The sequence below is a fragment of the Sinocyclocheilus grahami genome, unplaced genomic scaffold, assembly GCF_001515645.1.
Source record: "Sinocyclocheilus grahami isolate Dianchi unplaced genomic scaffold, SAMN03320097.WGS_v1.1 scaffold3.1, whole genome shotgun sequence".
Lineage (NCBI taxonomy): Eukaryota > Metazoa > Chordata > Actinopteri > Cypriniformes > Cyprinidae > Sinocyclocheilus > Sinocyclocheilus grahami.
The window spans coordinates 7662988-7675653 of NW_015505182.1; the positions used below are offsets into that span (position 1 = coordinate 7662988).

General features: G+C 37.9%; 1 protein-coding gene across 1 annotated transcript in view; it reads left to right on the forward strand.

Annotated features, from left to right (window-relative positions):
- The window catches only part of LOC107577761 (testis-expressed sequence 264 protein-like), a 30513-nt gene that overhangs the window by 8240 nt on the left and 9607 nt on the right, over positions 1 to 12666 (forward strand). Inside the window, exon 2 of the mRNA XM_016263830.1 lies at positions 4755 to 4970. Within this exon, the coding sequence (XP_016119316.1) occupies positions 4755 to 4970 (216 nt within the window). The remainder of the gene's footprint in view (positions 1 to 4754; positions 4971 to 12666) is intronic.

Genomic DNA, 12666 nt, shown 5'->3' on the forward strand with positions numbered 1-12666 from the left:
TTCATGAAACGGTCGTCCATAAAATGCATTGCTGTTCTGTTGTAAGTGATCTTAAAGATTTCTAAATGCATCTACTTTCGGAAGGCAAAATAAAGTGCTTTTGCTTTCGCCTAGAAACACACAGCGTCTCCCTCACATGCTGCTTCAACACTAACTGCGGTTACTGAAACCACACCTTCTTTCTTTGCATACACATTTGGGCGGCATTATGCTAATATTTCCACATAGTGAGGTAGATATGTGGGGCGTGTTAGGACGAGCCGTTTTAGGGGGGCATGGCAGAGTCTTAACTTTGATAAAGAATATCTCTTTGGTTTTGAGACTTTAGTCTTTGCAACTTCAGGGATCTTATCTATGCACAATCAGCTTGTAACACTCCAAAGAGAAAGGAAAACTTGAAATCGCATCATATGACCCCTTTAATAAACTCCTAATTTGCTGCTTATTATTAGTTAGTAAGGTATTCACAGACACTAGTCTAAATCACGATTTGATTTAAGTGTACTGACCTGGGCTGCGTTTTCCAATAACGCTGTCTCTTAGCACGCTACGAAGACTCTAAAGGAATGCCTTAACTAAAGGTGTACTATTTCTAAGCGTTCCCCGAACTATACCTTAGGAGGTTGCTTAAGATATACCTTCTTACGTGCGACGTTACCAGGTGCTGTCCATGGCGGTGATGTTGAATTGGTTGATATCAATGGCTCAAGAATCGATTATTCATTCTATGCACGGGCTGCTTCACTGCGTTATGTGAGAAAGCGGTGTTCTTTATAAAAGAAGTGTTGATTTTAAATAAAGACACGGAGCTCTTTCTGGTTAGAACAAACGAACTTGCATGAAACTTTTACTTTCGCTTTGCAACATACATCACATCAGGGAAGAAAACCAAGAAAGAAAAATGCCCAGAGCACCTCCCAGTGGTCACCACATAAAATACAAGGGAAAAAATCTACACAACACTGCTTAATAATTTAACAGCTTTTAACAGAAGAGAAAAAAAACACCTAAGGCCTACACAAGTCCAACAGAAAAAACATTGTGATAAAAGTGCTTTCCAACAAGAAGCACTTCAGAAATAGTTGAAATTGCATTTATCAGGACTCATGGGATTTTTAAAAAATCATCAAAATTACAAACTAAATCCAACCCTGGATTTTGAATGGGTCATTTATATTATCATAACATATTTTCCATAGTGTCTTCATTTACTCCATAACCAGGGTTGATTGGCCAGGAGAAGCATCACATATTAGTATAAATCGCTAATTTCATCAATCAGTGGACTCGGGTGAAGTTTGAACTCATCCGTGCATCAGTGACCTGGGTCGCAAGTAGCAAACAATGGAGTGCGTTCTGCTGGACAAAATAAGTAATTACACCATTTAGAAGCATTTTATCTGCGTTATAAGTTCTGTAAAAAAACATTCATATCGGCAGCATATTCGCCGATACGATATATCTGAGACAGGCTCATATCGGCAAATATAAAATCGGCAAAATTATATATCGGTCGGGCTCTGCTTGGTTTTCAGTTAACTTTTTGGTGTGTATTCCGTCAACCTACCTGATTATTGTGATGCATTAATTGGCCAAGAAGACTTTTGTGTTTTTGTGTGTGTGTGTTTATTATATTCATATCCTTAATACAAATTTATGATCCTATTTATACAATAATTCACTTTGTATTTTTAGTTAAATTGATGTTTAAATAGCTTAATGTACACTTCATTATTTTTAAATAATAAATAAATTGGTTTGTTACAAATTTATACACTTGCAGTTTGTTCAATTGTCCACATTTTATCTACTAAAATAATACGTCAAATAAATTATATGCCTTTTTAGCGAGAGTAAAATTGAGTACGATTAACATGGTGAAATATTAACTAAATTTAAAGGACTTTTTTTTGTAAAGATAAAAAAATAACTGAAATGTATTTTTATATATAAATATATTTTAATATATAATTTATATATTATATAATATATATTTGGTTATACTAGTTATATGTAATCTTGTCTAATGTAACTAATGATTATTCATTGCTTCTGTGGAGTTGCCCTGTAATATTTGACATAATGCTTAAAAAAAAAAAAAAAAAAAGGCGTCTGAAGACACTCTAGGCGCATTTCCATTACCCTTAAAATTGTGCAAATTGAAATTGCGAATTGAAAATACGCCTAATGGAAATGCGTAAATTTCGCAAAAGCACCCATATATCGCAAAAAAGTTTTTACGCTCGCATGAGGTGGTTTTTCAGGCAATGAGAAAAAGGAATAATTCTCAAAACTGCAATGGAAATGTTTTTTTGTTTTTTTTCGCATTTACAGGTCACATGGCGTATGTAAAAAGTCATATGATTATTCTTCAATGTACTATAACCTCCAAGAAACACTTACGTGGCTGCTCTCCAGTATAAGGGGATTTCCCTACCATTAATGCTTAGACAATTTACACTGCACACATCTGCGTTGCAGTGTGGCTCTGATACAGCCACTGAAGCTGATTGCGGTCACTCTAGTCAATGCTTGTTTATTCCAGCTGTGCCACACGCGTTTCTGAAGCGGCTCTCTGTGCTGCTTCTGTAAAGATACACGCATACGCCTCCTTTGAATAAATATAGCCAAAATCCGTTGCCATGACTTATCGCGAGAGGCATTGGTTAATGGAAACGCTGTCGTCATTTCGCAATACTTTTTTATCGACATTTCAAAAATATCGATATTCTAAAATATCAAATCTGTAATGGAAACGTGCCTTCTGTTGACTAAACTGTTGACAGAACATGGTCTCTGGCAATCCCTGAAGTTTTGTTGTTGTTGATCTCATTTATTTATAGTCTAATGCCATGTTGGAAGAGACTTAGTCACAATTTCTGTCAAAGGCTCTGAGCAAATGGATGCTTAGTGACGGGCCAGTCTGTTAAAACACACTCCCCGTGAACAACACCTGCTGAGAGCACATCGGGAATCCAGACCTCCCGCAGACCAGGGCCTCAGAACGATCTAGAACGAATTATGTGATTCTGTTGAAGGATCAGGATTGATTAGGACTCTAATGTAAACACCAAACGATCTTGAGAGAAAACTAAAACCAGTTTAACTCGTCTGGTTATCTGTTTTTGTGACTGATATTTCTCCTGACTGGCAGTGGAGGGCTCAGCAGGAGGCCAAAAGTGACCCAGAAGAGACTACGAGACAAATGAATACTTTCCTCCAATTTAAAGGATGGATGTTCTGGGAACTGTTGCAGCCTCTTTTCTAAACAGACCTTCATCTGTCACAGTCTAGCTTCGGCGACCTACCCCTTTTCCCTCCAAATCCTCGAGAGACCTGAACCCCAAGCCGAGACTGGGTCGTACAATCCATCTCAAATTTCCCCGGTGCCCTCATTTGCAAGCATATATTCCTTTGGTTGGTAAAAGCAAGAGGCATGCGTGAAAAGTGACAGTTGGGCATCCATCCACACTGGTCTCGAAGCTGCCAGACGATGCGTGGCAACTAGTCACAGTCTTATCAAACTACAGCTTCATTGTTTTTTTCTTTTTCGCCGTACAATGCCACCTGCTCATGCAACTCCATCTAATCCTGTATTTATATGCTTTTCTCAGCCATCGCTTTGTTTATTCTCATTAAGCTAGCTTTTCCTCTGTGACTCACTGAATCGTGGACGCTCCCTGTTGTCTTTGAATGCCACTGCGCTAGCGAGAGTGAGGGAGTTCTTCCTGCTTATTTGTTGCACAAGATAAGCATTGTGAGATGTGTACGGCTCCTTCTGGTGATTACTGCAGGCAGCTGATGGGTTTTAATGGGGCTGGGAAAGTTTTTGTTGTGGATATGCTGTTTGGGGATCAGTTTGGGAAGAAGAGTGTTTGTTGGCTAGAGAAGTGTTCGTCTTTGATATAATCCTGCTTCACTGGGAAAAGTTGATAACGGTGAACGCTAGCAGGGCCAAACTAATTAAAGAGCAGTAGAAAGGGTTGCATTCATTATCCACTGTTTGTTTTGTGCGCTGTAGTACATGTGTGTTCCACATGTTTAGAGACATGATATTGCATTATGTGTGGCATATTTGTTAGTGAGCTAACACAATATGACTTGAGACTTGTTTTAAGTTTGCCTTCAGTCGGTGTGATATATGTATATTATTATGCTCAAGACAATTTATTTGATCAGAGATACAGTAAAGCAGTAATATTGTGAAATACTACAATTTCAAATAAATGTTTTATATTGTAATACATTTAAATTTTTTATTTATTTTTGTTTTTTTGCATCATTACTCCAGTCTGCAGTGTCACATGATCCTTCAGAAATCATTCTAATATGGTAATTTGCTGCTTAAGAAACATTTCTTATTATTAAAAGTTTTGCTGATTCATATTTTTGAGGAAACTGAGAATTTTACACATTTATTTCACTTTCTCATTACAACATTAAAATGTCTTTACTGCCACTTTTGATCAATTTAATGCTTCTTTAAATAAAATTACTTATTTAGAAATATATAATTACATTTTTTTCATGTACTTATGATTATATTATTTAAATGTTTTGTACATTCTAAATTATTGTTTGTGCATTGTTGCAGTTTTTTTCTTGTAATTTTCTTCAACCATTTAATTACTGTCGTGAGCTTTTTCATGATTGTCTTAATTAAATGAAAACCTTTCTCGACAAACATTTCTGACAGTAATTTCAAGAATTGCAATGCTTCTGCATTAAGAAATGTTTGTTTATGTGTGTTGTAGGTTCCAGCACAGAAGTGTCGCTATGCGGTGGGCAGTATTTTGAGTGAGGATGCACCCAATGAGGAACAGCAGCAGCTGTATGAGAAGCACGGCTTCCGGGTTTTCTCTTTCCCAGAGGTCACACATGTCGTCACAGCATCCTTCCCTCACCGAACCCCTCTCTCTATTTTCCTGGGGGTGCAGAGGGTTTATCCACAGCTGAACTGCTACATCAAGGTAACATCATCATCTTCCTCTTTTACCAAATGCCTGTTCTTAATTTGAAGGCCGTGTTGGTGCAGTAGCCTAATTCAGGTGTGTTTAATTCGAGTCATGATTGATACAGACAGCGTGCTTCAGTTTCCTTCAACATGATTGGTGTACTGGCACATAGAGGTTATGAGGGAATGAACGCCTAGTCTGTCAGTGTTTCTGGAGGGATGGAGACAGTAATTATTATGCAGGAGACTTAATCATAGCAATTAAAGACAAAGGGAGAAAAGTGAAGCTGGGGATGAGGGCAAAGAAAGCAACAAATGAGAGTTGCAGGATTGCGAAGAGGTAAGTGGAGGAAAGTGCAGAGATTCTGTGTGGAAGGGAAGAAGCTCAGAGTAAAGATGCACATTTGAAAGATTTTGAAGCCGTGGGTTAAGGCCGCAATATACTTCCAGCGATGTTCATTTTTGTTCTTTGCTTAGGGGTAAGATTATACTAGTACAGTATACTAGTGTGCTAATTGCGAACATGCCAATGCTCTCTACACTGCTACATGCTGTCCTCTCAATAACAAAAGAAACGGTGAGAAGACAGTCAAGAAAGGATCTGGTCATAGCGATGTGGATATGTTGGCATGAGCTCTGCAGTTCAGCCCTCCAGTCATGTCACATCACATTTATTTATATAGTGCTTTATACAAAAGATTTCTTTAAAGCAAGCAGCTTTACAGTACTAAATAGTAGTGCTGGGTGGTATGACCAAAAATTTATATCACTGTATTTTTTTTAAATTATACCAGTTTCACGGTACATGACGGTATTTTTTTTTCATGCATAACCGGGTGTTAACCATATTTTCTACTGATTGAGAGATGAAATACTGCAGTATATTGACTTAGAATGCCCTATTTTACTGTCATGATGAGTGAATATTGTCAAAAAATATCACACTAAATAGTGACTAAACACGACACCTTTTAATACTTCACGCTTAGTAACACATACAGCTGTTCCCTCACCACAGTGCAACAGTGAAAAGGGACCCCTTTCAAACAGTGTCGCGTTCCGAACGTTGTTTAAGCGACATACACCAGTATTGCAGTATTTTAAAAAGTCATATCATAACAAAAATAAACACTGGTATTCGGTATGAACCGGTACCGCCCAGCACTACTAAATAGGCAAAACAGTGTCAGTGTTTTTTCAATTCGAATTACAAGCTCAATATCTAAGTATAAAGCAGCTATCCAGTGTGTTCGTGTTTTCATTCGTGCCTGACCTCAACTGAACTGAAGAAATAAACCAGAGAAGATTTACATGCCGAAGGAGGCGGGGCCTTGGAGCCACACCCACCTATTACATAATCACCATGGACCAATGGTAGTTTATTTTCTGAAGAAAATGTGTGGAGCTTGTCTATGCAAAAGCCACTGGCCAAGGTGTTCTTAGTGTTTTTGGTAGCCTTTTAATGGCCCTCACAGTTTCAATAATTTTTGGCACCATCTGTGTTTTTGAACCCCCTCAACTCTCCCCACCATCTGCCCTGATGCAGCCTCAGTGTGAACGCAGCCAACAGGCTCAGCCTCCTGCCTCCTCCAGACTCAAGATCTGTCTGCTCAGCTGCTAGATCACTTATCACCTCCTGTTTGAGTCCTTCCCCTTTGCCTTTTCATGCATGTTTACTTTCTGTCCCTTATAGAAATCTTGATATCGTCAACTTGCAGTTCTAGGCTCATGAAAGTCTGAAGAACATCTGTGTACACCAATGTTAAATGTTCACATCTATTATCTCAAACACTAGAGATCACTACATTGAATTATTCCATCTGTTTGGACATAGGCATGCAGTGCTTCAGTAAAAACATTGCTTCAGATTATTTAAATCCTCTTTCCCAAAATCTTTGTAGATGTCTGTGGTCTCTAATGTGTTTTGTGTTGCTCCCTCGAGTGAAGCACTTTTGTAGTTGCCTAAAGATGTATTGATGAAATGGGATAGACTTTCAAGAAAAACTCAATTATAGCAAATTGAGTTTGAGATTGTATTACATGTCTGAATACTGTTATCAATTATTAACGTGTGCATCCTTCTCAGTGAGTTGTTTGTCTTAAACGAGTGCTGCTTTATCTGTGGAATTATGGAGAATTTGGCCTGAATGTGATGTGAGGTAGAATCTTCTAAAAAGGCAGATAAGTGTTTCTATTTTATATTCTATTTTAGGGATGTGCAAAATATACAACTATTTAAAAGTTTGGGCCAGTTAGTTTAGGTCAGTAAAAAAAAAAGCATTTATTTGTTTAAACAAATACAATAAAAACAATAATATTGGGAAAGAGTGTTACAGTTTAAAATAACTGTTTTGTATTTTAATTAAATTTGTATTTTTATTTCTGTGATGATTTTATTTCAGTCTTCAGTGTCACATGATCCTTCACAAATCATTCTAATATGCTGATTTGATGCTTAGGATACATTTCATATTGTTACCAATGATACAGTTGAGATGCTTAATATTTTTGTGGAAACAGTTTGTTTATTTTTCATGTTTGTTTGATAGAATAGAAAGTTCAAAAGAAGAGCATTTATTTGAAATATAAATCATTTGTAACATTATAAATGTCTTTACTGTCACTTTTGAATAGTAATATATATTTTCAAAATCAGTTAGTCTGCTGCTGAAAGAATGAGTCAAATTATGGTTTTAGGGAAGCCCTGTATAATTAGCCAGATTTTGTGTTTGCTTGACCCCAATAAGACATGCCCTTGAGCTTAAAATGGCTAGTTGAAGCAGAACATAAGTGAATCTCGCAACACATTTTAAAGGTTTTTTTTTAAAGATTTATTTTTGACATTTTTGCCTTTATGATAGAACAGATCAGAGCTGACAGAAAGCAAAGTAGGAGAGAGAGAGAGAGAAGGGGGGGATTGGGAAAGGTCCTTGAGTCGGGATTCGAACTCGGGATGCCAGTAGTGCAACCTGTTGGCGTGCTGCCCACAAGGCTATCGGTGCCAACAACACATTTTTTAAGTTTTACTGTTTTTTTTTTAAGTTGGCACAATGTCTTAAAAACACAGAACTCATGACATTCTCATGATGCTCAAAACAGTTTAAAACAACACAATAGGTCCTGGGTAGACGGTAGAGCCGTGCGATTCTGGATAAATTGAGAGTAACGATTTTTTTGTCTCAAATAGAGATCACGCTTCTCCCACGATTCTGAACTTAACAAAATATTGTGTAATTTACTAGAGGCTGTGACAAAATATTCCTGCAGTCTGTTTAAATGTGTCTGTTAATATTAATTTGCATGAATTATCAAAAAGTTAAATATAATGTACATTTAAAATATATTTAATAAACCAATTTTAACATTAAAATTATGAAAAATTGGTTTGAATGAATGATTCAATGACTCACTCATAAATACTTCACTTGTTTCATTACTGGATGAATAAGCATTTTTGAATGAATCGTTTGAATGAATGATTCAATGACAAATTGTTTTTTAAGTCACTTGTCACCACCTAGTGGCGAAACAATGTAATCGACACAAACATTATTTGAAGCTCCAATTACTTTCAAAAAGGGATTTGCACTATTTTGATCGCTACCATAGACATCATTGTTTATATCCGAACTATAAACTTTCATTCCAGTATTTATGTGATGGTATGAATGATTGTAAGACAGAAATAATACCTTATGTTTGAAAAGACTGTTTGTGAGCGGAAGTGCGAATGCAGATTTGAATGTTCTGAAAGTCTTCAATTCAGTATGCCACCATGTGGCATGTTCACTTGTGTTTGAACAGCTACAGCAACTATGAAATTTTTTTTCTTTTTGATCACATCGAACATCTCAGAAAGCCAGATCAAACCTGAGATTCAGATCCAGCGTGGCTTTGTTTACATTACATAACGCGATTCCTACAGTCTTTATCAACATACATTGCATATGCATCGCCTCACGAGAGACCTGCAGATACCCGCCCCTAATCAACACCTAGGAGCCTGCCAAACAGAGCGTTTTTTCTAGCGCCTACATTTGTTCTGCTCTCTTGATGCCTCACAGGTGGCGTTTTCAAAGTCACTCTTAAATATATCTTTTAGCAGCGAATTTCCATTTTAAACAGCCCTCTCTTTTTACTTCACAAACAAAAGGCAAATTTTTTTCATCATGAATAATCCATGGCAAAGGCCGTCTGTCCGTAGGTTGTGTGGGCTACAGATGATTGAACTTTGCGTACAGTCAGAATGAGTAATTTGAAGGCAGTTGGTGATGTGAGACGGAAGGTTGGTCCTCTCTTGTTCGTGGGCAGATTGCACAGAGATGCTTCTAATTCTGACTAGGACAGTAGAAGGGAATCCCTATGGCAACCAGACCCGTTCCTGCAGGAGGTTGTTCAAGTGGAAACCTTGTTCTGCTTTCTTTGTGTTTATAATGTGCTGTAAAGTGATATTATGGTATCGCTTACCCATGCATGTGTGACCACTAAATATAATTCTTCAACCTCAATTTAACAGAATTGTGCATGCGTTTTGGTCACAGTTACTTGCTAAGGCAGCCATCACTAATACTGTTCTCAAGCTTAGGGTGTATGAATTTGAACAAGCCTGCAATACTAAAAAAATCTAATCAAATTTTTCAATGCAATTAAATAAAACCTTTTAATTTTAATTTTAAAATTAAATTTTTCACAGACTATGCATATTTTTTTCTGACATATAGCAAGAATTAAATACATACCCATATTCTAATTTAGTGGAACAATAAATTTAGTTAAATAAACTACTTGTTGGGTCTAAAAAGTTTTAGTGTCTTCATCAGTCAGGATCTGGATTTCTATTCATTAAAGGCGAGTTTAAATTATTAATTTAGTTAAAAAGTAAATGGATTTTAGACAAGAAGGATTAAGAAGCTAAATTTTATTTTTTTAATGCATTTATTACATTTTTTGCCCAGTGAAATGAAAAATGAACTAAAATGTAGATGAGTTTGTTTCTTCATCAGAACAGAATTGGAGTCATTTAGCACTACATCACTTGCTAATCAATGGATGCTCTGCAGTGAATAGGTGCCGTCAGAATGAAAGTCCAAACAGCTGATAAAAACATCACAATAATCCACAAGTAAAGTCCATCCTCTGTTGTCATCTCACATCAAAATCTACCGGCATACAGAACTGTTTACACTTTTTTCACTTGTAAATGTTGCTTGATATGTGCATTTTTCTTTCCTGATTTAAACAACTGGAGAAAGCAATATTATGGATTGAGGACTCGTATTTTATCCAGAAACAATGGTTTGAAGTAAAAAAAAAGTCTTGATCAGTTTGCTTATTACAAACCAGGGCCATAGCTGGGGTTTGCGGGGCCTCAGTGCAGGTTGAACCAGTGGGCTCTGTTTGAAATTGTTTATTTTGTATGATCGTTCTATTTATTTATTTGTGCTATTTACACAATGTTTAAGTTTTTCAAGTTTGTAGTTGTCCAGGTACAGAAACCGAATAATCAAATGTAAAATAGCACTGCATAGTCTTCACTGTAAAAATTAAATATACTGTCAAACCAAAATGTATTCGGACACCTTCAGCATTTCTCACATTATCACAGTTTATTTGCTATAGTTTAGAAAATGGTGATAAAATATGTCAATAAACTGTGTCAGAACAAATTCATCTTGATAATGTCAGATAACTTTGATAGAAAGGTATGTAATGGATTACAATCAACCAAAAATTCAGACAACTGTTAGTATGACAATATTTGCACAACTATCAATATTTTGTTGACCAGTTACCAAGCAATGATTAATTTTGTTCAGTCTGTGGTGTAAAAAGTTCACATTAGCAATTTAAAAAAAAAACACTTAAGCAAAACATGGTCAGGTCAAAGTGTCTGAATAATTTTTGGTCCCAAATTTTTTATCAATTTTACTGGTAGTCCCCTGTATGAAGAATTCTTGGGTATAATATGTCACAGTTCACTTTATTTTGCTATACTCACTTACATAAATTAATTATAGTGTCCTGCACCCACTAGTAAAAAAATATAAAAAATTATATCTGGTGTCTGAATAATTTTTGGTTTGACTGTGGATTAATTATTGCTAAAACTACAAAGTAATTCAGTCAAGAGCAGTGAGTGATTTTCTTTCTTTCATTTTCTTGGATTAACATTACAGCAGCTAGTAAATTAGGCGCGGTCACTTTATGAGACAATGCATCCATTATAATGATACACATCCGATTTCTTTCTCCACTATTTACTTAACTGACAGTTTTTTCAAGGATACTCTCCAAGATGGGTATTTAGACATAATTTTGTATGTATTTGTCGGTACAAGAGCAAGAAGAGGCAAATTCTGTGTTCAAGCGCTTTGAGACATCACTCTCTGCGTGCACCCTGAACACCAGAACACCGCCGGTGCTGAATTGGGCTCTTTCACATCTTTTTCTGTTTGCACGTTTAAACTGTGATTTGTATTTGTTTGTACAGGTGCAGGAGGATGCGAAGGAGAGCTCGGTTCGGTATTACTGTCCGTGAGACGCGGCTCTCTGCGTGTGCACCGAACACGGCGCGCGAGTACTCAGTTTAGTTTTTCCGCATCTTGTGTTTGAATGCTTTAAACTCTTTTGAATGTTTAAATTGGCAAGGCTTAAAAACACCTGCAAATGCTAAGATTTCGTGACGATGCACAGCAGTGGCCCGTCAACTGTCCTGAGCGTCTTTTTAGGCTGGCCTCAGCCAGTCGGTTGAGATCACCCGGGGGCCCCTCCTCAGCCGTGGGCCCCTATAATCGTCACCAGCTTTCATCCCACTAGCGACGGCCCTGTTACAAACACACAGCTTTTCGCTTCACAAGACATTAACTGATGGATTGGAGATTAGTTGTGGAACATTGTGATGTTTTTATCAGATGTTTGGACTCTCATTCTGACGGCACCCATTCACTGCAGAGGATCTATTGGTGAGCAAGTGATGCAATGCTAAATTTCTCCAATTTCTTCAGAAAAGCTAAAAGAAACTAGTTTAGAATTAAATGTTTCAGTTACATATGTAACCCTTGTTCCCTGAAGGAGGGAATGGAGACGTCACGTCGGTGACCGACGAATTGGGATCTCGCTTAGAGAGACCAATCCACTTCGAGTGTAAACTAAACGAGCCAATGCACATTGGCATGCGATGATTGCATCCAGCTGCCGCTGATCACAACGTGAGCATAAAAAGGTAGCCGGTGCAATGCATACCAGGTTTTCGCTGAGTAGCCGAGCCGGTGACCCGGCCGCTCAGCGGTGGTACAGCAGCCGTGGCGACGGGACGTCTCCGTTCCCTCCTTCGGGGAACGAGGGTTACATACGTATCTGCCACGTTTGGCTGCCGAGGGGACGGAGGAACTCGACAGGGCCTACAGTATGGACACTGGAGCAGTTTTAGCAAGCCGACACTAAACCGGGGCCTCTCAGCGCCTCTACCCGTTTGAGGTGAGAACACAGGAGGATACCGACTCCACACGAAGGCTATAGAATCTTGCGAACGTGTTGGGGGTCGCCCAGCCTGCAGCTCTACAAATATCTGTCAGCGAGGCGCCACGAGCCAGCACCCAGGAGGATGCAACACTCCTAGTAGAGTGAGCTCGCAACCTGAGCGGGCACTTCGTCGCTCGGAGCGCGAGGTCAGTAGCGGTTCAGAGCTCTTTCAGAACTTCCGGATCATGACC